Raw genomic sequence first — 27,649 nt, 5'->3', positions numbered from 1 at the left:
TGCCTTTTTCCTCCTCCTTTACTGTCTCTCTCTCTCTCTCTCTCTCTCATCTCTCTTTCTCTCCCTTTCTCTCTCTCTCTTTCACTCTTTTGCATCGTTAGTTTCTATTTTCATCTCATTCCGGTTAAACACGCTTCTATCAGACTTTTCTCTCGGTTCGTTCAACAATTATTAACTTTGACGACGTAGCTAGGCGTTTTCAACGAAACTCTCCGGTTGTCTCTCCACTTGGAAACGCACGCGACTCTATCTAGTCGTTAGCCCTAACTCGCCGATTTCTATTGGAAAGTCACGAAGAGATTCGGTTTGAGCCGAATGATCGAGAAGAACACCAGAATACCAGAACACATTGACGAAAGCTACGCTCTGAATGGAACGTCGCTTTGAGATCGTCTCCCGTACATCTCTCAATACTTTTGCCGTTTCTTTGGTTTCGCTGGCGCTAGAACGCGCCAAATGATTTAACTCGTTCTCAGATTAAGTGTAATTATACGAGAGCAACATGTGCCCGTTAAGTCGAAACTAATGAAATTGAGAAAGTATAGCTTTGATAGAGTTTAAGATGGATCATGTTAATACGATTGTATAGGAACTTTAAATTTTCGAAACGAAAAAAGACGCTAACGTTGTTAAGTATTTGAACGTAATTTTTCATAAAAAGAAACATGTTTCGAAATTTGATCAATGTTCCTTTCGCTGACAGATCGCCGACAATCCCTGTCAAAATAGTGGCAATGGTACCCGACTCGCTTGTCAATCGATCAACATTATATATATATTGCGTATCACTTAGTTAATTTACACGACGATATCAGATCGCACCGTATTAAACACGAGTCGAATCAAACAGAAGAGAAATCGAGCGAACCAAATCTCCTTTCTCGATCGCCAACAAAGCAAAGGTGTTTCGGTTGGATCGCGTGATTAAAAAAGGTGGCGGACTTGCACAGAGACGTAGATGAAACGAGAAGGCTCAAAACAGAAGCGTGTTATCGAGAAAATTACAGGTGAAAAAAGTCATGTCCGTGTCAGATTTAAGAGCAACTTATATTTCCTTAAGTTACAAAATCATTCATAGTTTATGGTTTTGTCCATTAAAACGACAATCAAAAGACAACGGTATTTATTCGAGACAGAAAATTTCGGGGGTGACGAATAGCTTCCCTTGCGTTTTTCGTTCGTTCACTCACTCGCACTTTCTCGCACTCTCGTTACGTCTCTCTCTCTCTCTCTCTCTCTCTTTATATCGTTTTTTTTTCTATGTTACTTTTATGTTTTTTTTGCGTTATTTTTAATTGTGTTTTTTTTTTCTTTTCGATTCTGTTTTTGTTTCTCGTTAGATTAGTGCCCTCCGTTCACTTACGTCTACGGTTGTTTCCCATTAAAGCTGTAAATGTTTATTATAAAGACAATTCGTAACAGTCGGACAGATTTCACGTTCGGTCGTGATCCCTTTGAAAATCAACGATGTTTTTGCATTTTTCCATTTTTTTTTTTTCTTTTTAATTATTTTTGTCCTTACGAACGGACCGTCAAAATTTGTCTCTTAAAATGGTCAACATATGTGTACTTCTTTTTTTTATTTGTTTAATTGCTTTAATCTATTTGTTGTCGTCTCGCGTCGCGAAATATCTTTTGATCTCGATCAAGTTCTCTTCGATCTCTTATCGATCCGATTGGCGTCGAATTTCGCGTAAAGTGGACAAAAAACGAGACGCACGGTTTCTCGCCTTCTTTTTCTCTGTTTTTCTAAATTTGTTGTTCCTTCGATTTTGTTTCTTTTTTTTGCATTGTTTCCACTCGATCGATGTGTTTCACACACGCCCTGCAGAAAATCACTGAGAACGATAAATGTATTGCACTGCGTTTATCCTGGGTGATAATAAATTTTTTTTTTATGAACACTTATACATACAACGTTATAATATCGTAATGGTAAAATCTGGTATTATAATAGTTAATACGGAATCACTGCGACAACTGCGAGTGTAGAAACTAGATTCCCTCGATCGCGTCGAGGATCTTCTACACTGGTAATTATCGGTCACACGTGGAATTATTTTTCGAAACTAAACGCCATTCGAAAAACTTTTCGGTAAGATTTAAAAAAAAAATGCACGAAAGAAGATGGAAAAGCTAAAGGGTATATACCACATACCACGTTTCAATTATATATTTAAGGTGAAACCAGATCGATTAAAAAGTAACTGGCGAATCTCTGATCGAAAATATGCTGCTTTTGAAATTGATGGAAAAGCCAAGTTCGATCTAAATTGAATTATCGATAAAATCAGCGTCAAGTTTCCAGAAATGATTCTACAAGTGTGCTGCTCATTTGGATAACATCTCTCCGCGAAAAAGCTCCTCTTATCTTAATACTGTCGATGAATAAACTTTCATTCGATTCCCTATAGAAATCCCTCGTCCTTTCAATAGAAAAAGGATAAATGTCTTTTTGGCGGTTTCGCTCACGAGAACGCGTCCGTTCGAGATCGATCGTTAGAAACGCGTCTAAATATAATTACGTACGGTTATTAATCGCGAATTTTGTACCTCGAGGGTCTTGCCGTCTTGGAATGTGCAAAATTTCGACGATCCTCGTCTACGTGATCCATAAATCACCTTTTAAATGCAACCGTGTCTTCTCTAAACACGTCCATTTGTTAAATCAAACACTCGGTCTAGGTTTAGCAACAGGATCGAAAGAGACTAAATCTGAAAAAGCGAAAAGTAGTCAACGAACGTTGAAACATCGAACGAGAAAGTAAGCATGGAACGAAGTAGTCGTAGACGAGAAAAGGAAGTCTTTTATTCCGCGCCAGAGCCCTCGTACTCGGATGGAATGTATCTTGGATATTACGAGATCGTCGAGATCTAACAAGCACCTCACTGTTTAAAACTTCTGTTCTCCCACCTGCCCTCGTCCTTCCTCTTTCGAAACAACCGAAAGCTGCCTTAACTGTACCACTAATTTCGCGTGAAACCATCCTACAATACGCTTTCGTTCGCTAGTTTTACTGTGCGCTCTTGTGCGATGATCGACGCCCTCGCGAAAACGCGCGATCGATACTGTTTCACGATCTATCAACCTTTTGATCGTCGTCTGGTTCCTTTTTAAAATCCTACGTACGTAAACAGCGTACTTCGATAGACGAGTTTCATCGCTTTAGAAATAAATTCAGCAGGCGAACACGAACGCTGAATTTATATTTAAATATAAATTTCCTCGACGAAGTACCATCTGCGTATTTATACTTATATTTTGTACGATATCTTAACGTTGATTCCTTATCTCGCGACGGAGGATGTTGAGAAGCGTAAAACGACGGGATCCAAGGCGCGATCAAGAGGTTTGATCCGTTCCATTGATTCGGACACAGTGAATTGAGATCATCGATTCCTCTACAGATCGTACCACGACGATTATCCTTTCGTTGCCACTATCCCTTTAAATAATTTATATATCGCGTTCCGGTATGAGCAATTGATTTACCGACAGTCTTTCCGTCTCTCGATTACACTTAAACACGTTGATATACATGAAAAGGAATTAATCTATCTTTCCCCCCTCCCATCCCTGTTCAACCAAGCGTTATATCTTCGGCAAAATATAAATTATTTAAACAGCGCATGGATTACGAGACTCGACCAGTTTCCTCCTACGATCGACCAAAGTCGTTTCCCACCAGTACCGTGACAAATGTTTCAAAACGAAAATGAAACGACAAACGTGACAGAAACGATTCATCGAAGGATTCTTTAAAAAAAAATGTCGCTATCCTATCAAGAAAATCCATGAACGATGATAAGGACTCGATTCGTTTCTCGAATCACGTGTATTTGGTTTCTTTCCTTTCTTTTGTCCTTCTTCTTCTTTCTTCCCCTCTTTTCTTTCTCTTTTTTTCTTTTTTTCTTTTTTTTTTTTTTTTTGAGAAGTCGTCTTCGAGAGAACAAGCTCGAACACGAAGAAAAAGAAACGGAAGAACACGAGCAAACTCATTTGCTGCGTCACGGTGAACCTTCTGAAAAATCGGTTCGAATCCGTTCACGGAATACAAAGGATCGAATGTACCTAGAAAACACCATTGTATGATCCATCTTGTATCTACACGTATGTATCATATATATCGTGCGAATCTTTCCTATTTTGTTAACAGAAATGCGAAAAGCGGCGGTTGCTTTTAGGAGAGCATTTCGTTTACGCGTCGACCACTAGAAGAAGAAGAAAGTGTGCAAGGAGATAAAACGGAAATGAAACGGAAGAAACCCCCACGAAGCACCGTGAAACTCACTTTGCTCTTTGCGTGTCCGGAAAATGTGCAGAACCAAAGTTTCCGGGGCACCCGTTGCAACAGTTCGTTTCTTTTTTCATTCTTATTTCTTTTTTAACACATTTGTCGCTGATCCGCTCGAGACCAGTCCGACCAATCAGATCGCCCTTAATGAATAATATCCGCGCTCGGTTTTTAACCCTTTCTTTGTTTCTTCTCCTTTTCTCTTATTCTTTCCTTTTTTTTTTTTTTAAATCTATTTTGCTTTTTCATCTCGCTTCGCTTTTTCCTTCCTCGTTTAAAGTGGAATTAATTACATATACTGTATATCATCTGGATGCTTACGTGTTTGTGTATGTACGTGTGTGTTCTCTTAAATCGCGTATTTAGTCACAGATTCTTTCGTCGCGTTCATTCTATCACATTTTCTCATTGCCATTCGTAAATCCCATTCAATCTGGCACGATCTCTTGTCCCTTGCACGCGCACATTATCTTTGTATTCTGTTTGTCTGCTGTTTTGTGGTTTCTGTTTTGTTGTTGTTTCATTTTTAGTATCACTATAGAGTTATCGTAATTAAATATTTATACACCCATTGACAAACTAGCTACCACGTTTTTTTGTCGTTTAAATACAGTTCCATAGATATCAATTAATTTAATTAATTAATAGTTATTATAAGTTACGATAATTAATAATTAGAATAATCAAAACATGTACAGAAGATTATAGATTATCTCTTTCTTCCCCCACTGATCCATCTCGCTCCTCCTCTTCCGTTAGCCGTTTTCCCTTTATCGTCATTTTTTTCTAGCCACCTTTGTATTTACCCCTCCCCCCCAACTTTTTTCCTCCTACTTCTCTCTTCTCATCTTTTTTTTCTTTTGTAACATTTTTCTTCTTTTGTTAAAGAGTAGTTATCGACTTTTCTCTTGATCCGCGAGTGACTCGCCTCGGAGTAAATCTCGAGGACTTTTATTTCTTTACTTTTTTCCTATTTTCTACCTGTTCCTCCTTAATCTTCCTCTCTAATTATTCTTACACACACACACACACACACACACACACACTCTCTCTCTCTCTCTCTCTCTCTCTAATTCTCTCGCACGCAATCATCAGTCTCTTTCGTTCCCCTTCTAATTCGCTGATTCTCTTTCTCTCGCCGACCTCACCCTCTCCCTTTCTCGACCGTTTTTTTTATATTTTTTTTTTTTTTAATTAGTTAGCTTAAGTATATAAATACTTTTCATCTTCATTTTCTTTGTTTCTTTGTTCGCTTTGTTTGTTAGTTAGGCCTACTGTGAGCTAGAGCTGCTTTTTTGTTGTCGCGACAATTTTTCTCCCTTCGTTTTTCAATCTGCCCCCCCCCCCTCCCCCTGTAACCGCGCCGACTTTCGACGTTCCGGCAGCGCATCCGGTCGGACGACGTGCTTGAGAACGCGTAAAAATAATTTCATCCTCCAGCGATATACGACGCCTCTCCACGCTCTTTCACCCTTTCATTCCCTTTTTTCCTTCTCTCACGCGCACGCTCGCTCATTCTTACATTCCCTTTCTCTCTCACACTCACACACATATATATATCATTTTTTTCTTTGGTTTTGTGCTCGCTCCAGGGTCGAGTACACCGTCTTTCGTGATCAAAGAAACGCCTCGGTCTGCGAACTCGCGGCAACGATCGAAGCGGAATGAACAGGGATGAAAGAAAGAAGGACGACCGAGAGGTCGAAATCGTCGACAAAGGGACGAGAAAGAGAAAGGGGTAGTAGCCTGACGAGACGAGCGTCGCTCCAGTCGACTCGATAACGAGGACAAGAGGAACACAAAGGAAATCGAGGTGGGCAAAGGGTAGCGGTAATGGTTTTACGACTCCAAGGCAGGTGTACTAGACGCTGAGCGAGTAAGCTGCGAAACTGACAAGACGATCGAAGCTCGAAGGCCCGGCACGGTGGTTTTTAAACGAGAAAAAAGTTGCTTCGTCGAGCGACGGCAGGGGGACCGAGACGAAAAATGAATCCGTCGTCTATTTTCCAATTGCTCGTGTGCAAGTAAAACGCGCGGTGTTTGTCAACCTTTTGTCTCTGGATTTTCCTCGATTTCGTTCACCCCTTCCGCCACCCCAACGTCACGTCAGTCCGCTGGAAAAAAGTTCGTTCGAAAATTCGCGAATTGTCATTTGTTGCTTTTCCTAGAAAAGAAAAAACGATTCAAAAAGTCGGGAGCCTATTCTCGTTCCGGTCTCATCGAGCCTCGCGCCATCGAGCTCCACGTTCCGCTTATATTCGCGTCGTTCGTCGGTCTCGAACGACTCTACGAAGATTTACATCACTGGATCCGAAAACGTTCGTTGCCGTTTCGAGTTGTTGAAACTCTAGCCGCAAATGGACAACGAACGAGAGCTCGGTGATCACGGAGGCTCGATCGATTATCCTAATCGCTGGGGGTTCACGATATACGTAATCTCTAAACAGCTAGTTCTAACGCTCTTGTTCTTCTCCTAAGTCCACGAGAAAAACCACATTTTTGCTTATGCGTTATCCTCTCTTTATTTTTTGCTGTGTTGTCGGGAGTCTCTAGTTTCCCTGGAAGTTTCAGGAGAGTATCATCGATCGCAGCCACGATCATTCGGAGCTAATTAACTTCGCCTAAAATCTCAGTCTCTGCGGTATTTAGTCGCTTCGGTACAAATTGGAAGAGGATTGTTTACCCTTTGTTTTCTTTTTGTTTCGTAGTTTCTTACTTTGCTCTTAGGTTGCTTTTGCTGCTTGATCGCGCGCCCCGTACACCGACGATCCCTCTAGTTTGTTTCGTTCGAAGAGGAGCAACGCAGTCACGGAATGTCGTTTTAAATATCATCGATCGCCGTCTGGCTAAAACCACGTGTATGTCTAAACGATAGATAAATCCACCTCGATCCACTCGCGATCGATTAGGAATCACCTTTCACTCTACCGATCGAAATGTAAATTCCCTACCGTCGATATTGGCCCTTTCTCTCAAAAAATTTGTCTATTCGAGGAGCAAAATTTCACTTTCGATTCGGTAAGTATTTCTTGTGTATATTACATATACCTCTTTGCTTTGCCTTTAAACAACTCGAGATCTTTCGTTCTCATTCGGTTAAAACTGCCCGTTGTCGTTCCACTCTAGATCTGCGCGCGAGCTGTACACGACAGCGAGACGCGAAGAACGAAACAGCGAATCGTCGACTCGACGTTGCCGCGCGATAAACACGGATCGACATTGAATAGACTCAATCGAATATCGAACGAACGATCACGAGGATCGTCGAGCGCGACAACCACAATCGAGCATCTCGAATGCGTCTAACGTGACGATGAAGCGCCTTTCCGGCGACGATGAATGCGAATCACGACGAGCATCGACGACGAGAGAACAGGACGACGATAACGAGGGACAACGATCCCCTGGATCGACATTCAGCCGACAGTGAATCGACGATCGACTCGCCTTTATAAAACGATCGACAAGCTGTCGAATAGAGACAGCATTGTGCGTTGTTCAAACTGACAGCGACGTATTTCATTTCGCGAGACCGTTTCCGATGAAGAATAGGTAAACCTCTTTCGATTCGAATCGATCATGGTGTTTTCTAAATTATTCACCGGTTGGATCTCTTGAAGAAATGCGTATTCACTATTACGAAGATGGAACAGTCCCTTGACCGGAGACTTCGTTCATCGATCGTCATTCACATTCTGCCAGAACCGTAGCTGTTTAGTAGTTCTAATCATTTAATTAACGTCAATGGATAATCGATATAGTCGATGGATTCTTTGGAAATCCGATCGGTTTATACATACTGGCGATAGGAAATGTTGCCTATTTGCACATTCTTTGCGCCACTAAGGGATGTTTGTTCGCGATATACACGTAATGCTGTACGAGGCAGGAGACCTGTTCTCGAAGATGACAAATTACTCCAAGAAAGCTGCAGAGAATTCACTAACTAAGAAAATTACTAACTAATAAGGAACGTAAGCTGTTCGGATAGAAGAAGTTGGCTGAATTTGTCAATTCGTAAAGATCCGGAGAACGAATCGATAAACCACTCCTTCGACACCTTCGTAGAAACACCTTTTTTACTTTTTTTACTTTTTCATTGGTTAAAAGGTACAAGAGAAGTATAAATGGTTGATTTTTACGGGTAATAATATGGCTAATGCGGCTAACCACTAAATGCAAATGTCCTAATAAAGGTAACGTCGTTCGTCCGTCGGTGAAATTATCTAAAAGCCGCGGAATGTGACGAAACTTTTACGTCACGTTCGGACCGATTTCAAAACGCTTTGTATTAAATGAGTTTATTAAAAATTTATACAGGTCATAGGAGAGTTACAGGCGATATAAATTTTTGTTTACAACGTGATCGCAAATTTGTCGATATTCCAATTGTCGTGCGTCGAATAAAAATTCAATTTCCAACTGCTATGCGGCATCCTCTTGTGGAGGATTCGCGTTCTTCGCGAGAGATCCTCAAAGCGTTCGGAATCAGTTCGAAAGCGATTCGATCATCCTCCAGTCTCGAATATCCATCTTATCATCGAGAATAGACACATGGTGCCATTATCGCGTAAATGTGTGCCATTATCGCGTAAATGTGTGCCCTATTGTGTTCCCTGTGTACGTGTATGTATGTGTATATGTCTGCTGACTCCGTATTCCCTCTCTTTTCTATTAATCACCGATAACAAAACACTCATTATCATCGTCATCATCGATAGCGATATAACTAACAACGATTATTGAGACATAAATACAATATATATAATGTATATCTAACGTAATAATCGTATGGTAATATAATTTTATAGTTAAGTAGATTAGCGTGTCCCCCCCCCCCCCCACTCTCGCTGTCTTTCACGTCTCTCTCTCACTCTCTCTCTCTCTCTCTCTCCCTCTCTCTCATCATTCCCTTTCTTTTCTTCTTACTCCGTAGTTCCCTCTTTGTCTTCGCGTTCTTGCCTCGATCGATCTTTCCACGTTTTCCCCTCGCCTTTTCCATGGCTTTCTCTACATTGGAAAGAACGGGACAGGGCCTGCGCTATCATCCGTCGTCCCGACGAGTATCCTCGTCGCGTTGTGCGTCTCTTCGACCCTTTCGAGTCTGTGTAGCATCGACAACCTCTTCTAATATACTGTGCGCTAAATTGAGCAGCTCCGACCGTTATTGCACTCGTTAAAGAGGAAAGAGAGCGAAACACCCTTGTTTTTTAATCTCGTCCTCACCAGGTCATCGTTCCATCATCATCGTGACAATATCATTTTCTCTCGATAATATCCTTATTTACGTAGGCAACTGATGACGTGAACGCGCTTCATTCCCTTTCCCCTTGGCACCAGTTTCCGCCCTTCGACACGGTCTCAAGTTCACCGAGGGACTACGTCCTCGCCTATCGTTATCAATGATTGGTTTTCACACTCCAACAAGTCTCTATCGTATAGTTTTACTGTTTTATTGGCGCAACATTGGGCAGTATATATAACCGAAATGCGCACGAGAGTATTAAAGCTACTTGCGCGACCGCCTCGTGGCATTTGTACTTTTAACAATGAGTTCTATCGTTTTCTCAAGTATCACGAACCGTTTCCATTAATTTTCTACGATCGTGGGCGCCGTTGGAACCTTCCGATCGACCTTCACCTTTCGATACTTAACGCAACATTCTTATACGATCCAATATCGTTGACTAAACGTCCGATGTTCGTGCATTGTAATTGTACAGCGACTATCGATAGGTTTGAGATCAATCTTTTCGACGCGTCGATCGACACGCGAACATTGCCTTTGAGATCACAGACTATCAGTGGGAAAGAAGCAAAGACTCGTGTGTCGGTTCACGCGCCCGAACGACTCTCCTCTCCTTACGTGCGCAGACGGTTAAACTTCTCGATGGACACGAATTTCTTGTCGGTTCCACGGGGTCGCCCACGATGGAACAAAGATAATTATAGAAATGTTACGAACCACGATCGACGAGCGTGCAGTAAATATCCAGCGAAACGTCGGTGTACGCTGCGCTCGCGCGTGCTACGCATCGATTACATCAGTCTCTGTGAGCAACGGGGAATGTCAGGAAGCAGAAGAAGATATATATTATATTTTTTTTATCAGGATGGATAGAAAATGTAGATGTAAACCATGGTTGTTTGGGAGGCTGGTGGCAACTGAAACAAGTAATCGAAATAAAACAAACGACGTATTTGAACCAAACACAAATCAGTTTAATCCTTAAATAAAACATAATTTCTGTTATGTTATATAATAATTAAATAAATAAATAAATAATCGGTAGTAGTAAGCAGTAGTAGTAGTAGTAATAGTAGTGGTAGTGGTAGTGGTAATGGTAGTGGTAGTGGTAGTAGTAGTTGTAGTAGTAGTAGTGGTGGTGGTGGTGGTGGTGGTGGTAGTAGTGGTAATGGTAGTAGGAGAGGTAGTAGGAGTAGTAGTAGTGTAGTAGTAGTAGTAGTAATAGTAAGTAATAGTAGCAGTGATGGTGGTGGTGGTGGTAATAATAGTAATAGTTATAGCAAGTAGTTATAGCAGTTGAGAGAAAGTAACGGTAGTAGTATGATGTTAAGTAAAGTGAGTAAGACGTTTTTTTCCTCTGTAGTGGTACGAAAAATTAGATAGATAATAAAGGCATTAAGGTTTTACACGTAGCTACTAGACGAGAGACACAAAAATTATATACGATCATAATTAATAATAGTAATAATAATAATAGCAATAATAATAATAATAATAATAATAGTAATAATAATAATAATAATAATAATAGCGATGATGATCGTGACGATGATCGTGATAATGAAGATGATGATGATGATGACGATGACGAAGATGATGATAATAATGAATAATAATAATAATGGCAATGACAATGGCAATAATAATAATAATAATAATAATAATAATAATAATAATAATAATAATAATAATAACCAGAATAATAAGTATAATTAATATACGTAATAATAATTATGAAAAGGAGAAAATGTATAGTTTTAATATTAGAAAACATTGAAACTGATTTCTTACATGCGATTCGTCCCCCGTTTAGAGGGTTATCGGACGTTCCCCCTTCGAAATCCTCACGCTTCGCCAAAAGTCATTCCAGCTACAATTATATATGTGTGGTATCATCTCCTATACGCACCATTGTATCCAGTTACGCAACTATCCTGCTTCGATCAAAGTCGTGTTACTATCATTTTGTCGTACGTTCGCAGCAAATCAACCAAGGATCATGATCGGCGCAAGAAGCATCGAAGCAACGAGGGGCGAATCGTTTCTCCTTTATCTCTGACGTCTGTAACACACGCCACAGCACGCGATGACGCCAGTTTGCTTTTTGTCAGCCGACCAGTGTATAATTTGCACTAATATCGAGATCTTGTTTGCCCCGTGGACGCGTCGATCGCGTCGTCCAACAACACCCGATCGAAAGAACCGAAGGGTGTACGCGTCGCACGCGACCGATCGATATTCACGAGTTCTCCAAATAAATAAAATAAAATCTTAGCAGAAAGCATCTGTTGCTTGAGGTTCAAATTACGTTTTTTTTTTTTTTTTTTTTTTTTGGGAGGGAGGACAGGTGTATATCGTCGTGCTTCTAGGGAGCGTATTCTCTTTCAAACGAACAACCCGTTCCTCGCTCCCGGACTAGACACAAGAAGGTACACATAAATAGGACAACATATATATATGTGTATATATATGTGTGTGTGTATATATATATATATATATATATGCTACGCTTTTTTCTGTCGCGTTATACTAAACCTAGGAGCTTAAGAAATTTTCGAAATTTACTCACGATTAAGTACTTACGATCCATGTTCGTTCGCGCTAGTCCCGATCACCGTTACAAGGTAACATGTATTTAAGAAAACGTAATTCGATATTCGTCTATCCAATTAGTCTCTCTTCGCTATCTAAGGAAAAGATTTGGTTTTCGGTTTTCGATGGTACGTCTAATCCCGTTCAAGGGAATTGCTTCTACGGGCTAGCGCGGGCGAAACGGTTCGCTTACCTTATACACCGTATCACCTAAAACGCGCCTTCTTTGAAATCGCCTGTCTGATTTGCTTACTAGTCTAAAGAAAAGAGTTTTCTCGTTCTCTGTGTGGAGAGAGGTTCTTAACACGCGGCGCCGTTTTCTATTCACTGACGCCTCTTTGCACGTAGACTAGACACGTGTTTCCCGATGATCCGAAAATCATTCGTCGATCGTACTTCAACATCATGTCTGTATCACATATCCGTGCACCGTCGCGAAGTGTTTCTTTCGTTAAATCTTTCGTTCTTTCTTCGTTGCAAGAAAAGACACGACGCGTCCAATCTGCGTACCGTATGTATAAGTAAACCGTCTCTATGAAATATTATTTTGTACGTTGGACTTTTTTTTTCTTTCAATATTTTCGTTAAAAAAGGGAAATCGAACGTTCGTGTTTATAAAAATCGGAACATCTTCGTTGCGACGGGGAGGAAGAATCTCCTCTTTGTTCCTTTTCTCCCCGCTGCAAGCAATGTCTTTGTATGTATATGTGTACGTGTGTGTAAAGTGAGTGTGTGTTTTTTTGTTAAAAAGTTGGCTGACAAAGTTCTTCTAAAACGTCCAAGTTTGTGGACGGTGCACATTCGAAGGACACTAATACGCGATGCTCGATAAAATCAGACTCTGCACTCAAGAAAGCACTTTGTACTAACTAAGATCTCTCTTATACATACATATTATCTATACATAAGAAAAATAAAAGAACAAAAAAAAAAAAAAAAAGAAAATGAAAAAGAAAAAAACGAAAAGAAAATGAAAAATTGAATATTCTTTGGACAACCGGCAGAGAAGTACAAGAGCTCGTGACTAGCAAAAAGAAAAGATACAACACGTTGCTACGTTATCAGGAAACGTGACGTAATCCCTCGGGTCACTATTATGACGTTTCGATCTCTCGAATTCTCGCGACATCGCATTGTGATGTATAGCACATAAGCCCTAAAATATTTTCTTAAATAGGTAATAATTATTATACTTCGTCTTTCGGTACTCGTCGAATGATGACTCGTCCTTAATTTAACTACGGATTAAGAAAGTTTAGATTCCTTAAGTACGTTTAGTCTCACTGGCTAAACAGGAAAAAGAAAAAGGGGAAATCGATCGTCTGCATTTAACAACTAGTTCTCCCGCTCTTTTCGGCGCCTCCTCGCATTCTAAAAATCGAACGCGAGGCTTCTCACATACATCAGCGTCATGGTTTTCACTATTGGTATTCCCGTTTCCCTTATATCCTCTACCAGAGAGCGATTTGCCTCCTTTCGTACTTCGATCGATCTATCGATCGTCCCCGTCCCGTCCTCGATCGCGATCCGTCTGTATTGTCTCGCCACGTCCTTCTATTCTCTCTCTACTCATTCGCCTCTCCTTTCTACACCATTCCCCTACAGTCACCTACTACTACGCACTCTTTTCCATCCTCCATATGTATGTCCACCGATCCTTTCCATCAAGTTCACACGTAGTCGATCTAATCGGGAAAACACGAGGCACTGTCGCGTTTTCTTGTCCGCTTCTCTTACGTCGTGAGTTGTCAATGATTTTAGAAAAAAAAAAGGAAAAAAAATCAATCAGGCCCTGCCTTTTATAAATTTTGCTCGAGTCTCACAGCCTGACGTCGTCGTGACTCTTTGGTCTAGTAGAGGGGACTCTCGTCCTCCCTTTATTTCTCTCGCCAACTCGATTTTCATGACAAGTTTTCTCCTCTATGTTTGTCGATCGATACGGTAACGTTATTATTATTATTATATTTAGTATTACGTGGCCCGTGTATCCGCGTACATATACATAAATCGGCAATATGTATGTACAATATCCGCAAGCAGTCGCACGAGCCACGTTTGGTCGCTACGGACGTCCCTTTCTTTTCGTCCGATTTCATCTTATCGTTTATTCCGTCCAAGCCGCGGGAATGAAGCGACACAGTCGCGAATCCCGCGAGCTACGGAAGCCGACAGGACCTCGCGTTAACCTTCTGTCGTGGACGAACAGCGGGAGAAAAGAAACGAGTAACCAGAGAGGGAGAGGGTGAAGCTAAGGCGAAGGAAATGAAAAAAAAAGCGAAGCTTCCTCTTTACCCTCCTCTTCGTTCCTACACACGATGTATAATTAGGAATATCGGGCGAGCGATCGCGTACCACGACCTACCTCTCTTCGTCTTCGCTGTCTGTTCGTCCTCGTCTCTCTACGTCCCTCTCCCTCTCAGCCACGCGCACCTACTGCATATGCATCGCACCCTTGCTCGTACAGACACACGTATACACGCACACACACGCACGAGTATCTCTTAGCATTCTCCCCTTTCTTCCTGTTCTCTCACTCTGCTCCTGTCTTTTTTCCTTCCATCATCCCTCGGTCGAATATTCTCCAGGGAACTCAGCATCCTCCGAATATTAGTCGGAATTGTACTCGTCGTCGTGGTTCTCGTAGTCGTATCTGCCCCACCGATATTTTTTCGAGGAGGCCCTAGCCGTCTTTTCGTATTTGGACACATCGGCCAGGTGATCTTTGAACGGGTGATTCTGCTGCTGTTGATGCTGGTTATGGTAGTTCTGATTGTTATGATGGTTTGCTCCGCGATCACGACTGTTCACGGTGTTGATCACGGAATCGACAGGGAGATGGTGGTGGTCGATCTTCTTAGTGGAAGCACAGGCAGTCGCGAGCGCTTGGACGGTCGCGGGCGTGACCACAGCCGCAGCCGCAGCCGCGGCCGCAGCAGCAGCGGTCGCTGTCGCGGCGACCACCGCGGCTGCTGCGGTCGTTGAACCGAGCACGGTTTTGGTTGCGGTCGCTTGACCGATCACGGCCGCGGCTGCCGCCACAGCTGGCGTTGCTGCCACTGCTGTCCCTGCTGCTGCTGCTGCTACCGCTGCTGCTGCCTGATGATGGTGATCGTGGTGTTGCTGGTGCTGTTGCTTGTCGTTCTACGTCGCCTTGCTCTTGTTCGTCTTGAAGCTCACTTGAAGAACCCGGTTACCGAGCGTGTAACCGTTCAAGCTCTGGATGGCGACCACCGCCTCGTCATAGTTGGTCATCGTCACGAAACCGAAGCCTTTGCACTTGTTCGTCTGCAGGTCGCGGATCACTTTGACCGATTGGACGGCGCCGAACGGACCGAATAACTGCCACAGCACGTTCTCCTCGGTCTCTGGAGCGAGGTTGTACACGAAGATACACCAGCCGGAACCGTTCATCGCGTTCCCGGGTAGCATTGAGTTCGCCAAGAGATCGCCTGCCAGCGGGCTGTACCTGAAACAGTTTAGTTGATCGTGTGAAAACGTATGCTCATCGACGACCGGTATTGTGCTCGTGCTTTGGTCCATGGGTTTCCCTTTTTACCTCGCGCTCGCGTTACAAGGCAAGAAAAACGTTCTGCGCTCTGGCGGAGCAACGCCGTTAATCTACGCAATCCAACTGATCAGGATTGCTTTCGTTTCTGTTACACGGTACATAGTTATTTACGAAAGAAATTCTGTTCGTCGACGGCGCTACTCAACGCTGCTACCTTCTTCTTTGGCTATTCTTATGGAAGAATCTCGGACAAGATTCTTTTATTGCGAACAAATTTGATCGTCTACACGATTAAAGTGCCTCGAACAAATGCGACTCGACTGAAACACTTTCTTTCACAAAACACTAATTTTTCCTACGATGTTACTGTCGCAAAAGAATCGTACGAATAAATTAAGTTCGTGCAAGTAGTGCCGTATAAAATCACTCGCGTCTTTTCATTCAACGAAAATATTCTACGTACAAACGAACCTGAACGGAAAGATAAACGACGTCGGTTATCTGACCAATAATCCCGGCGCGAAAAATCGTCACTTTCTTGCTAATTAATTTCGAAACGAAACCCTTGACGGGAAAATTAATCGTTGCGCAAGGCTGCATGCAATTGTACCGGTAAAAGCGTTCCAAATGAACAAGTCGCGTCTCGACGCTGGCTAACGGACGGAACTTTTAATTAGATAAAAAAACAAAAAAAAAAAAAAAAGACAAGAGACAGGGAACGAGAGTGATGGTGGAACGAAAGGAGCGAAAAAGCGGGAAAAATCGCGAAATAAAATAGGGAAAATTCGCATGCAAACGTTCGTTAATCGGCATGCTAAAAGTTACGAAACGGCGGATGTGAAGGTGAAATAACATCGAGGCAGGACATATTTACAGAGATGTAAAAATGTAATCTACGTACCTACTTGACGTCACAAGCCGCGTTAAAACAGGGCACATCTCAGTGAGTATTCATTATAGGGTCGAGATGACAGTAATTAAGCAGGCATTCGTTACGAACGCTCGTTAGGAACCGCGTCTTTTATACGCACGCGTATGTACAACGCGATTTCGTTGGTTGGGGTGGCTTTTTCTTTAACGACACCTCGAATGAACCCCAAACTCGATTCATCGGTATCTCCCTTCCTTTTTTGCTCCCCACCCTCTTTTTCTTTTTTAAATTCATTCATCTACATTTTATCCAGAGGATATCTTCTTCTTTTTTATCTGTTTTTTAATTGTTTGCTAGATAAATCAGTTGCTCGATATCTATAATCGAATCTAAAACCATTGATCAAGTTAGAGGTTCGATTGGATCAGGTTGCAGAACAGAGACGTTCCTTCGTGAAAGAAGAATCCACGTTTCCTTTTAACTAGCCGATACGGTCACACTCGTTCGACTATCGTTTAATATTCCGAGGATTGTCAGAAACGTTCGATCGGAGCAAATCTCTCTTGAACCACGGAGGCATGGATTCTCATATTGCCCATGCAAATATCAAAAGTAATATCGCAATTTATTTGGTCGACGATCGATCGTTTCTAAGGCTACGAAAGTCGACACATCGGTGCGTTGTTTTCTAACCATAATCAAGTGCGATTCTCTTGCATTGGTGTGTGCCAACAAAAATACATATACCTATATATTTATACATATACGTATATATATACGGTTCACGTGAGTTCACGTAATTGCTCTTTCAAAGATCGTGCGCCTAGTCTCGCTCCCAGCTCTCCGCCAACGATTCAGTGACACGTTGATCTTTCAACAAATATCGCTGCTTTATATCGTCGTTGTTCTACCATCGAATTAATTGTACTATCGGCGGATGCAAACTGAATCATGTCTTTCGTGTATTGTTACGTTGTGCGTTCATTGGAACTTTTATTATCATTTTGTTGTTTTCTTTTAATTACAGACAACTCATCGTGCGCTGATCTAGCCGAACATTCTTCAGCTTATTCATGTTTTCAAATAGAGGGGTCGACTCTGATCGTTGGCAGAGAGGCCGAGAAATCGCAGGTGCACGATCTCGAGTCGAACACGATCGATGAAGGCAAAGAACCAAAGAAAAGAAACAGTGAAGTAGGAGAAGAAAATGCGAGCTTGTCGAGGAACGTTGATTCGAGTCTCTATTTGCAATATTTTTCTCTGTTCTTTGTTGTATTCTTTTTATTTTCTTGCCAGGCATGGCGACCCGTAGTTTCGCGAGAATCTGTTTAATCTGTTTTATTCTTCTTTCGACGACGATTGAAAAATCGGTCGAAATCCGTCTGTACAGTCCTAGACTATGTTACTTTTGTCAGGATACTATACAAAAGCTTGAAAGCTAGCGGGTAAAGAGGAAAAATGAAAATTCTACGGTTATTTCTAATATCGGTTAAATCAGAGTGAAACTTAGATCTGACTCGCGAAACTCAGAATAAATTTGAAGAACCTCCGACAGAACGTAGAGATGATTTAGAAAAAACAAACGAGGTAATTGAAAAAAGAGAGTAAAGGCAATTTTCTTTTCTTTTTTTTTTCTTTTTTGTCGTTCGTGTATCGAAGGAAATGAGAAACGTTATGAATTGAGATTGTACACCCGAATCGATTCGCATTCTCGAGAAAGCGCTAAGATATGCTCTGTGACGTTTGGTGGATAGAGAAGCGTTTGAAGGACAACAATTAAACGGAACGAAAGGCAACGAGAAAGAAGAGAAGAGAAAATAGAATAGTGTGAGGCGAGGGGGAAAGAGAAAAAGGCTTTAAAAATTTCATATAAAATATAAAACGTGGCCGTTTAAAAGAACGAATCATAAGATTGAACGGAAATCTCTAACGATAACGATGAAGATTTTCGTTTCGATTCGATATTTGACTTATTCCGAATGAATTTGATATATTATTAGTATCGTGATTAAATATAATTCAACTGTATTGATAACAATTCGTAAAAATGAAATGAAAGTCGAATGAAAGATGGTGTGACCATATGAAATTTTTAACGCGGAGCGTGTGTGGAAGGTAAGAGAACGAAGCCACGCAAGAACAGAAATCAATCATCGAAAAATGAAAAACCGGGAGGGAACGTAGTGGTAGTAACGAAAAAAATACTGACCTCTGTAAGCCTTTGTTAATGGCAAGCATGGCCTTGCCAGTGCTAAAACAAAACACAAAAAGAACAACGTAAGAAGAGAGATACTCCGGGAATGAGCCAATAAAATCGGGATAAGAGTCAGTCGCTTCCTTGTGCTTCCGTTTTATCTTTTTCTCTGGCATTCTTTTTTCTTTTTCCTCGCATGGAACTACCATCTATGGTGCCTCTCCGTTTTCTTTTCTCATCGTGGATAACGCAACAGGCAGGGAGATAAAGATAGATTAAGAAAGAACTAGAGAAAACAAAGAGAAAAAAGAGAAAAAAGAAAAAAGATTGTCAAAAAAAAAAAAAGAAAGAAAATAAAATAGATAGAAAATGGAATTTCTCAAGGTAGCTTTCTCCCTTTTCTTGAGAGGAGAGGAGAGACAAGGAAGCGTAAAAAAAAAGAAAAAAAATAGATTGCGGCGACGCGGCATCGATCGAAAAGGAAACGATAAAAGTACGGAATAGAGGCAAGCGAAAAAAGCGAAGCGCATTAATCTACTTTTTCATATTTCTTTCCTATTTGCTTCTTTTTTTCTTTTTTTTTTTTTTTACTGACACACTTCGAATCGTCGAATCTTCGTACGTGTTCGATTCGATCGATTCAACGGTTACACGAGTCTTCCGTCATCAAGTTTACTCGCGTTTGACTGACATGGACAGACAGACGGACCTGAAGTACGCTCGATATCCGGTTGTTAAGCAAGTTAAATGACACGATGACATGATGAGCGAAAGTCTTTATCGTCATCTTCGTTCGTTATATCATGTCTCTGAATGATAATTTTTTTCTTATTTTTTTTTTTTTTTTTTTTGTGATGGCACGCGTCGTGTTTTGCAGAGGCACAGAAACGCGGAACGAAGGAGAGACGAGAATTGCTTTTTCTAGTCTGTTTTGTTATCGACGTTTCTCAACTCCATTTTAATCGAATTCGTCGTCAGCCTCGCATCCACGGTAACGCATTTCCGAGGACCGCGAAACCTTCCTCGCGTTTCTACGAACGAGAAATTATTCAACAAATTTTCTGTCACGCATCGTCGTTTCAATCATACCATCGTGCTAGAAAAGAGTAAAATCGTTTCGACGAGCCAGCTTACCGTGGATCGCGAAGACCAAAACCAAGAAAACTTACAGAAATAACAGAACGTTTGTATGTGCCTTGCTCCTCCATGTTTCCAGAGTGGTCAAGGATCAGTCTTCTGTCTTTCATGCGCGATCAAATGCGATTTTTTTCTGGATCAATAGACTTACATCTAGGTAATTGGTAATTAACTTTGGAGACCACCTTGTACCACTCGTTCGTTGGGAAAGGGCGATTGGATAGGTGATGTTCGGAGGAATGGAATAAGAAAACGATCCAAGTAATAGAAGAAATCAAGGGAATAATCGCTGGTGCTAATGATACGATGAAGAAAGGCCGGACGACGTTCTACGTGTAACTACCAGTGATTTCAATTAACACGGGTCTCGATTAGATTAAACCTCGATACACGTTGTTTCATTCCCGCGTTTCACCGCGTGTCACAGCCGATCGTGAAATATTGATATCGCAACGTCGATTCTACGGTCGATTGAAAGGTTTCCAACGATTGCCCGACTGGTAGCACCTGTCTGGTCTACACATTTTTCTGACGCATATTTGCTCTGATTTTCTGTCGCGTGCATAAATTCTCTATCGCGTTTGTTAAATTTCGTAAGTATCACTGACAACGAAAGTGCAAAGTCGTTCGTATTGAAAAATTGACTTTTGATAACCGCGACGACCATTCTTCGTGAAAGAGAACACGTGACATAAACTAAAATCTCGATGAGAAATGTGCGCTTAAGAGACGGGCAAGATGAAACTTTGATCGCGTTGAAACATGCTCACACGTAGTCGAACATCGAATAGACGAATCTAAGATGAAAGAGGGAAAAAGAAAAGGGAAGAAAAGAAATGAAAAGAAAATATGAAGACGAGGTAATATATCGTATGGTAGATGAGGTGCGTAAGGAGGAGCCTGCAGTGTACTCGGGTACTTAAACGGTGAGTGCGTAAACAAAGAGAAAGAGACAAACAGCGAATCGATCGACCGATCGTTTTAGACTCTACGGGTCACATCGTTGCGTGCAACTATCAAATTTAAACGTACAAATTTCTTCGTTCATTATCGATCGATCGATGGATCACGCCGAGTATGCGCTCTATCGAACGAGACGCTAAACGAACCTAAAAAATGGAACGGAAAAAAGGAACTGAATCGGAGAAAGGAAATGAAACTGAATCGAACTAAATGGAAATAGAAGAAGAAGAAGAAGAAGGCGAAGAAGGTGAAGAAGAAAACAAGGTAGAAAAGAAGAAGAGAAAAAGAGTAAGAGAGAGATCTTTGGGTAGAGCGAGTAGAGGCGAGTAGGTACCTGGATAGTGGCGACAGTGGAATGTACCTGAAGCGGCCGGTTGGATGGTGGATCGGGCCGCCATATCGTCGGGTCGCCTGCGGTGCCAGATAGGCCAACGGCGGTATCGCCTTGTTGTTGTTACTCGGATTGTTGGCGAACTTGACGGTGATCGGCTCGGATGAGCCCTTCGGAACGGTACCGTTTAACTCTTGAATCGCCCTCTCGGCCTCGACCCGCTGGTCGAACCTTATGAAACCGACCCCTTTCGACAATCCTGTCAGTCAATCGGTTCAAGTTATTCATTAGACTATCGTTCTTTCACGTTTTTATCGAACGAATAACGGATACCGAAGATATGAGAACTTTGGCAGATTCCTCGTTGACTGTTGAGTGACTATGCGTACATGCGATTCTTGACGTTACGAGAAATCTCTCGATGATTCAAGATCTTCCAATCAAACTGTCGCTACGAGTTTCGTAGGTGTGGCAAAGGCAGGGTATTCGCATTGCGATGATCGCGGATAATTTTGAGGGATTAAGCGAAGGAAAATGGACACTATTGTTATTAAGAAAGTATTCTATGTATAGAAATACGTAAAACATTGGAACGCAGTTTACTTGGAAAATCTTGGAATCCTCAAGAAACGCAGTAACAATCAACCTTCTATGAAATCCATCAGCTACAAATCGTAATTGTTTAATAGAAACATTTCAATAGCAATCCAATTCGTCGAAGAAAGTTGCCTTTGCATTAACGATACTCGGCGATTTCTAATAAATCGATCGTGAATGCCAGCGAACCTTCTTCTTGTACTTTCCACCCCGTGATCAACGACGAATTCTGTGTAGAATGCAACCAAGTGCATTCGAACGAGTGGCTCGGTGCGCACAGATTCGTTTCTTTACACCGATGTCGTGTGTTCTCGAGTGAGTCGATCATGTTTTCTCTTTGAAGCGATACCCGCGAAGCTGAATGAGTTTGGTAACGCGGCAAAAAGGAGGCGAGAAGGTGTGCGTGTGCGTGTGCGTGTGTGTGCGCGCGTGAGTTTGTGTGTGTCTGTGTTCGTGTGTGCCATGGATCGAGGGCACGGTCGCAAAATCATAATCATAACAAACGACAAAAAGCGTAAAGAAACAAAAATGGCGCTCGGGATTAAAAATTTTGGTCTTGTAGCTGTTGTCGCGGTCACGTGAAAAAAGGCAGCCAATGAGAAAATCAAGAGGAAGTAATATAAAATTATAAAATTAAATAGGAGAGAACAAGAAGTCACTTGTCTTCTATTGGTTTCTCTTTTTCTTTTGTTTCGCATGGTTGATCGTTCGTTCCACGCGAGAAATTCGTTCTCTTACTTCCTGTTCTCTCCGTTGCTAATAATATAAATTTAACTTAATCTTTTATATCGGTGACAGTCTAAGTAATTGTTTCGCGAGACGAACGAAAACCGAAGCATACGAAGGAAAACAATAGAAGAACAATTTTAAAAAAATAGAAAAAAAATTGACTGAAAAACGGCTGCTTTTGTTTGAGCTTCGACGTAATGAGGGAAAAGAAAAAAGAGTTGTATGAGTTACGTACCGGGCAAATAGTCTCCGCCGCCGGTCACAAACTGTCGTACTAAACAGAAACGGAAAAAATCATATCACGTTAAAAGTCAACTGGCAGCATACACGATTCGCTCGCCCCTGATTCGTCTAGGTGGGAGGGTATGTAATAACGAATAACCGGAAGAAAGAATAAAAATTGACGAGAATAAAAGAAAGAAGAAAATAAGAAAAGAAAGTAGTAGAAAGAAAACAAAGGGAGAACGCTTTTTTCTCGAAAAGTATTGAATCTCGTGATCTTGAAATTACGATGAATTCAAATTGGAAGAAAGGAACAAATAAATAGAGCATGAGGTTTCAAATGGATTCAACACTAGGCACAGAGAAAAAAGACGTTCGATCTGGAAATAAATTTCGACAACGTTCCTCGTATGATATTCACTCTTTCATGATGTCGAATAATCAAAATAATCGGTGTCTGAAGAAACAATAAATCAAAATTGGTCGCAATGAGATGAATAAGGGGCGAGCGATCATTCTGTTAGATGTTTTACGCCTAAAAATTTCTTCGTCCTTAAGTATGTAAAGAAGTCTCGTTTTTGTTTGCTTTCTGTTCAAACAGTACTCGAAGATAAACTGAAAAATGCAAAGAAACGAAACGCAACAATAACGAAGAAAAGAAAAGAAAAAAAAAAAGGAAAAGAAGAAAAACAGAAATTGATCGTTCGAATCGAGGATCGCACTGTGGAACGAGTGTAATACAGGCAAGCCAGGAACGAAGGAAGAAACAGAGGTGGGTTCCACGTACGATACGCATCCTAACACCAGTGTCGTAATAAGAAAATAAATAAAATTATGAAGCTACAACGGTAGAACACCAAAAATTAATGACACAGTACGAAAAACAGGAACCAAAAAGGAACAAAAGAGAGAAACGAAAACAGAACTGATTAATCGTGCGAACGATGGTAACGAATGTATCAAAATGAAAGGTAACAACTCACAATCAGAGGAACCAACAACGAAAAACGCCAATATGGATATAAAAGAAATGTAACGGTACAGGGTGGTTAGGCCATGAGGCTGTGCGTGAAACTGGGGATGCAAATAGAATGCACTGCTAACAAAAAAGTAAGCTGAGAACGTAAATAACAATAACGAGCGAAAAAAAGACAAAAGAGTATGGAATCAAAAACGAAAATTTGCGATCGTGTGTCCTCTCGAATGATCTCGAATACAAAGTGTTCTTTGTTACTAACTAAAGAGAAAAATGGACGAGAGAAAAAGAAAGGAAGAAAGTAGCAATCGTTAAACAGATCGGAATGAAAGATGCGTAAACGAGATCACGCAGCTCCGAGACGACATCGACCAACGAAAAGTGTATACAGCGTTCTCGTTCGCTGTCTAAAATTTAATTGAAATATTCGTCACTCGTTCACAACGATCGTGTTCGTTCTCGCTCTGATTGCAGGCGCACCGATCCACCCCACAATACGACTAAAACCCCATGGCCTACTTTTTATAATTCTTCGTCAAATTGTTCACCAAGCTTCCTAACGAATCTCCTTAATTGAACGGGCGCGAGTCTGATTCGCGCGGTCTCGATCTACTTTGCTCTTCGAACAAAGCGAAGGGAAACGGCATTTTCCCCTTAGAGCTGCCGAATTCCATGGCCTTCCACAGGGCTGATTACATTCTACTGGCCGATACGATCCTCGTCAGTTGTCAGGTAATTAGCAACTTACCGGTGATGTTGTCGCAAAGTATCCGCGATGTGATGATTCTGCCATATGGGTTGAATAGATTCTCCAGGTCTTGTTGCGTCATGTTCTTCGGCAAACCGCTCACGTACAGGTTTGCCCCTTTGATCGCCTCGCTGCTCGGTCTCGCGTACGATACCTGCCAAGGTGAACACTCGTTAATTATACCAACCGATAGAAAAGTAACGCGAGTCAGAATTAGAAAAGTTTGTAGGTAAATGCGTTATACGTGACTCGGAAGAAACTAGAGATAGGAGACACTCTACTTCGATCTTCTTTTTTCAGTGGATTAACATCATGTACGTGGTACGTGAGCGGAACAATTTTATCTGTTCTGGTGGAGTTAATAAATAGCAGATGCGATAGTGTCTTTGAATTCACGCCAGCCTATTTCCATCATCGCCACACCGTCTAATATCATGAATAATCTCGTTCGTATAACATATTTCAAATGATTAGCTTTGACAAAATAATGACTGCGAAGCGCGACTTCGCGAGAAAACGCAATAACGACAAGCTATTACAGATTTTCGCGAGCCTTTTGTTCCCGAGTTGTGGCTAATTTATTTCTGGCCAAACTATGTAAATGCGTTAATGAAAGGCTCCGTTACACTGGGATTAAAAGTAGACTCGAGTTCGTGATAGCATATAACCCGTGTAGTGCGTATAAATCAGATCATTCATGGGAACTTTAGCTCGCAAGTCGAGTATTTAATTCCAAATATATATATCTAAAGAAATCCTAATAAATAGATGAAATAAAGATAGTTTGGTATGTCTAGAGATATTTAAGGAGAACGAACCTTGATCGTTTTGTTTTGCAGACGAAGACCGTTGAGCGTGTTTATCGCCTTCTCAGCATCCTCAGGCCGGTGATAGTTAACAAAACCGTAACCTAAACTCTGACCTGTAACAGAAAATAAACCGTCATATTAGACTATTGGACACTTAAAAACAGATAGATATACGTAGATCGATATTTCCGCCTTTTACGATTATTAAAAGGTATGATTCGAAGAAAACGCAGAGTTCGCGTACAGTAAACGCGTGTTCGTTCATTGAGTAAACGAGTACGTGACAGCGACGAGTGTTTTTGAAAAACAGGAAACGCAGGCGGTGCAATACGGCCCTGAGAGATCGCGGCGAGGTCGAATATAAAGCGGCAGAGGCTCGAACCAAACGACGCCCCCGCTACTCCGATGCCCGAAATAGCGTCGCGACGTCCACGCACGTGCTCTCCACTAACGCACGGAATTCAGAGACGGGAGTACGCCAGGCGAAATTACGCTGGATTACGCGCACTCGAACGTGCACGGTCAGTCAGCGCAGCGGAAAAATTCGTCGACCAAGATAACGGAAACACGTTGTTGCGTAATCGTTCCTTTATTCCTCGGTCAGCTTCCCGAGATTATCGATAAAAATTCGATGGATTCTTCGACGATGAAAACGTGTGGTGTAGCTCATCCTCTTCGTACGATTGTTCGAAGAAAAGGAGAACTCTGACTGATTGTTGGTATTCTAAAGAAATATCATCTGGAGTGACGTTACGAGTGTTTAGTATCATGATAAAAATGTAGGAAATCAATGGGCACGTGATGTTTGAAACCGCGATATTTGTATTATTCAACTTGTGACCTAATGATTTATACTGTGTACCGTAGTTGTATCGCGTCTTTACGAGATTGTATTCGATTTGAAAAGGCTTTCAAAGGGGACTGATACAAAATAAACAGGCGCAGACGAATCGATGCCGAATACTCGACCAAGACTAAACACCGTCCCTCGGTAACGTCTAGAAATCGATAAACAAGTGTAGAAAGACGTAACTTCTTCTTATGTTGAACGTTTATCCGTACTATCGTAATAGTAACTTTCCGCTAAAATTATCATAACAATGAGCAACTGTCTGTTATTCCATCACACTGGAACAAAGGATTTTCTCCAAATTTTTCAATAACGATCGTTTAGCATCGACCGCGATAACGGATGCAGTGGAAGTTTAACTTACCGGTGAGTTTATCGCGAATCAACTTGCAGCTCTCCACCTCGCCTATGCTCGCAAAGAGGGATCGAATCTCATCCTGTGTCATGCTCTGTGGCAAATAATTTACAATGAGATTCGTCTTGGACTCTTCCTGCGAGGCCTGTCCGAGGGTGGATCCACCATTTTGTTGCACGACTGTGTCCATTCCGTTCGCCATCATTGCAGTCTTCTACCGAGTTCTCTCTAACTACGTACGAAATCTGAAACAAGAAAGCGTCCTTTTATCGTTACGCAACGAATAGCTGATACGTTTCTTTTCAGCTTCTATGTATTTGCTAAAATAGTTTCGTCCTCTATCTCTCGGTACTCTCTTGGGTCAGCATCGATAATGTCAATCGTCTGGCGTCTACCGATCGACGATACCTTCTAAAGCTCTTTATTACAATGCAATCGATCACCTTGTTGTTTATTTATCGTGTAAGGAAACAAGTGTGTCACTGAGAACTCAAGAGACAGACAGTGATACTCAACCATTGAAACGTTGTTCGAATATTTTGTAAAATTATAACGATAAATTCCAGGTTTCCATTCGACTACTCGCGGACCCCGAATTTCACATGTACATTTTTTTTTATTGAAATAATTATCCCAACGATAATATTGATATCTCGCTAGGGGCTCCTCGATAAATTCAACTAACATGTCAAAGTTAGGTTATCGAGGCGACGAGGAAGAACACAGGAAGAAACAGACAAGTATAAACACGGGCTGTCGTTGGAATTTTGAAGGACGTAAAAACGCCTGCTAATCAACACGCTGTAAATGATGCATAAGCTTCTTGCGGCACTGACAATACAAATTCGAAGAGACATAGGTCTTTGCTCATATTAGGTATTTACATGGTAACAAGCATATTTTCGCTAATGAAAACAAAGCATTATAAACAGTTCTTAATACATATATACGAATTGTTCGAATCGATTCGCTTACGACGAAGAATTTTTTTAAGCATTTGAAAAAGGCTTTTTCTTTTTTTTCTTTATTTTTTTTATTTTCTATTTTTTTAGCTATAACCACACGCGAGGATCATTATCTTTCTCGTAGATTAAATTAAAAGCAACTGGAGAAGACAAGACGCGTGGCACGGTTACGGGCAACTTACGAAAATTCATGGTTCACGCAACTGGATGCTGACGTAATCTGACAATGACTTTCAAAACACAGCGTGAAAAGAACAGG

The 27,649-nt window shown here is 41.4% G+C and overlaps 1 protein-coding gene across 10 annotated transcripts in view; it reads right to left on the bottom strand.

The window, feature by feature from the left end:
• Positions 1-14: 14 nt before the first annotated feature.
• LOC126869286 (ELAV-like protein 2) overlaps positions 15-27,649 on the bottom strand; it is a 51,357-nt gene continuing 23,722 nt past the window's right edge. For 4 of the 10 annotated variants that reach the window (XM_050625622.1, XM_050625621.1, XM_050625623.1 and 1 more), the window contains exons 2-8: positions 26,435-26,670; positions 25,230-25,333; positions 24,412-24,565; positions 22,701-22,739; positions 21,143-21,398; positions 18,724-18,765; positions 15-15,601 (exon numbers count right to left, since the gene is read on the bottom strand). In XM_050625622.1, coding sequence (XP_050481579.1) covers positions 15,277-15,601; positions 18,724-18,765; positions 21,143-21,398; positions 22,701-22,739; positions 24,412-24,565; positions 25,230-25,333; positions 26,435-26,630 — 1,116 coding nt within the window. In that variant the 5' untranslated portion in view covers positions 26,631-26,670 and the 3' untranslated portion in view covers positions 15-15,276. The remainder of the gene's footprint in view (positions 15,602-18,723; positions 18,766-21,142; positions 21,399-22,700; positions 22,740-24,411; positions 24,566-25,229; positions 25,334-26,434; positions 26,671-27,649) is intronic. The other 6 variants (XM_050625624.1, XM_050625625.1, XM_050625627.1 and 3 more) reach the window with 6 other exon arrangements.

This window comes from Bombus huntii, chromosome 9, assembly GCF_024542735.1.
Source record: "Bombus huntii isolate Logan2020A chromosome 9, iyBomHunt1.1, whole genome shotgun sequence".
Taxonomy (NCBI): domain Eukaryota; kingdom Metazoa; phylum Arthropoda; class Insecta; order Hymenoptera; family Apidae; genus Bombus; species Bombus huntii.
This window is presented reverse-complemented; position numbering and strand designations above follow the sequence as displayed.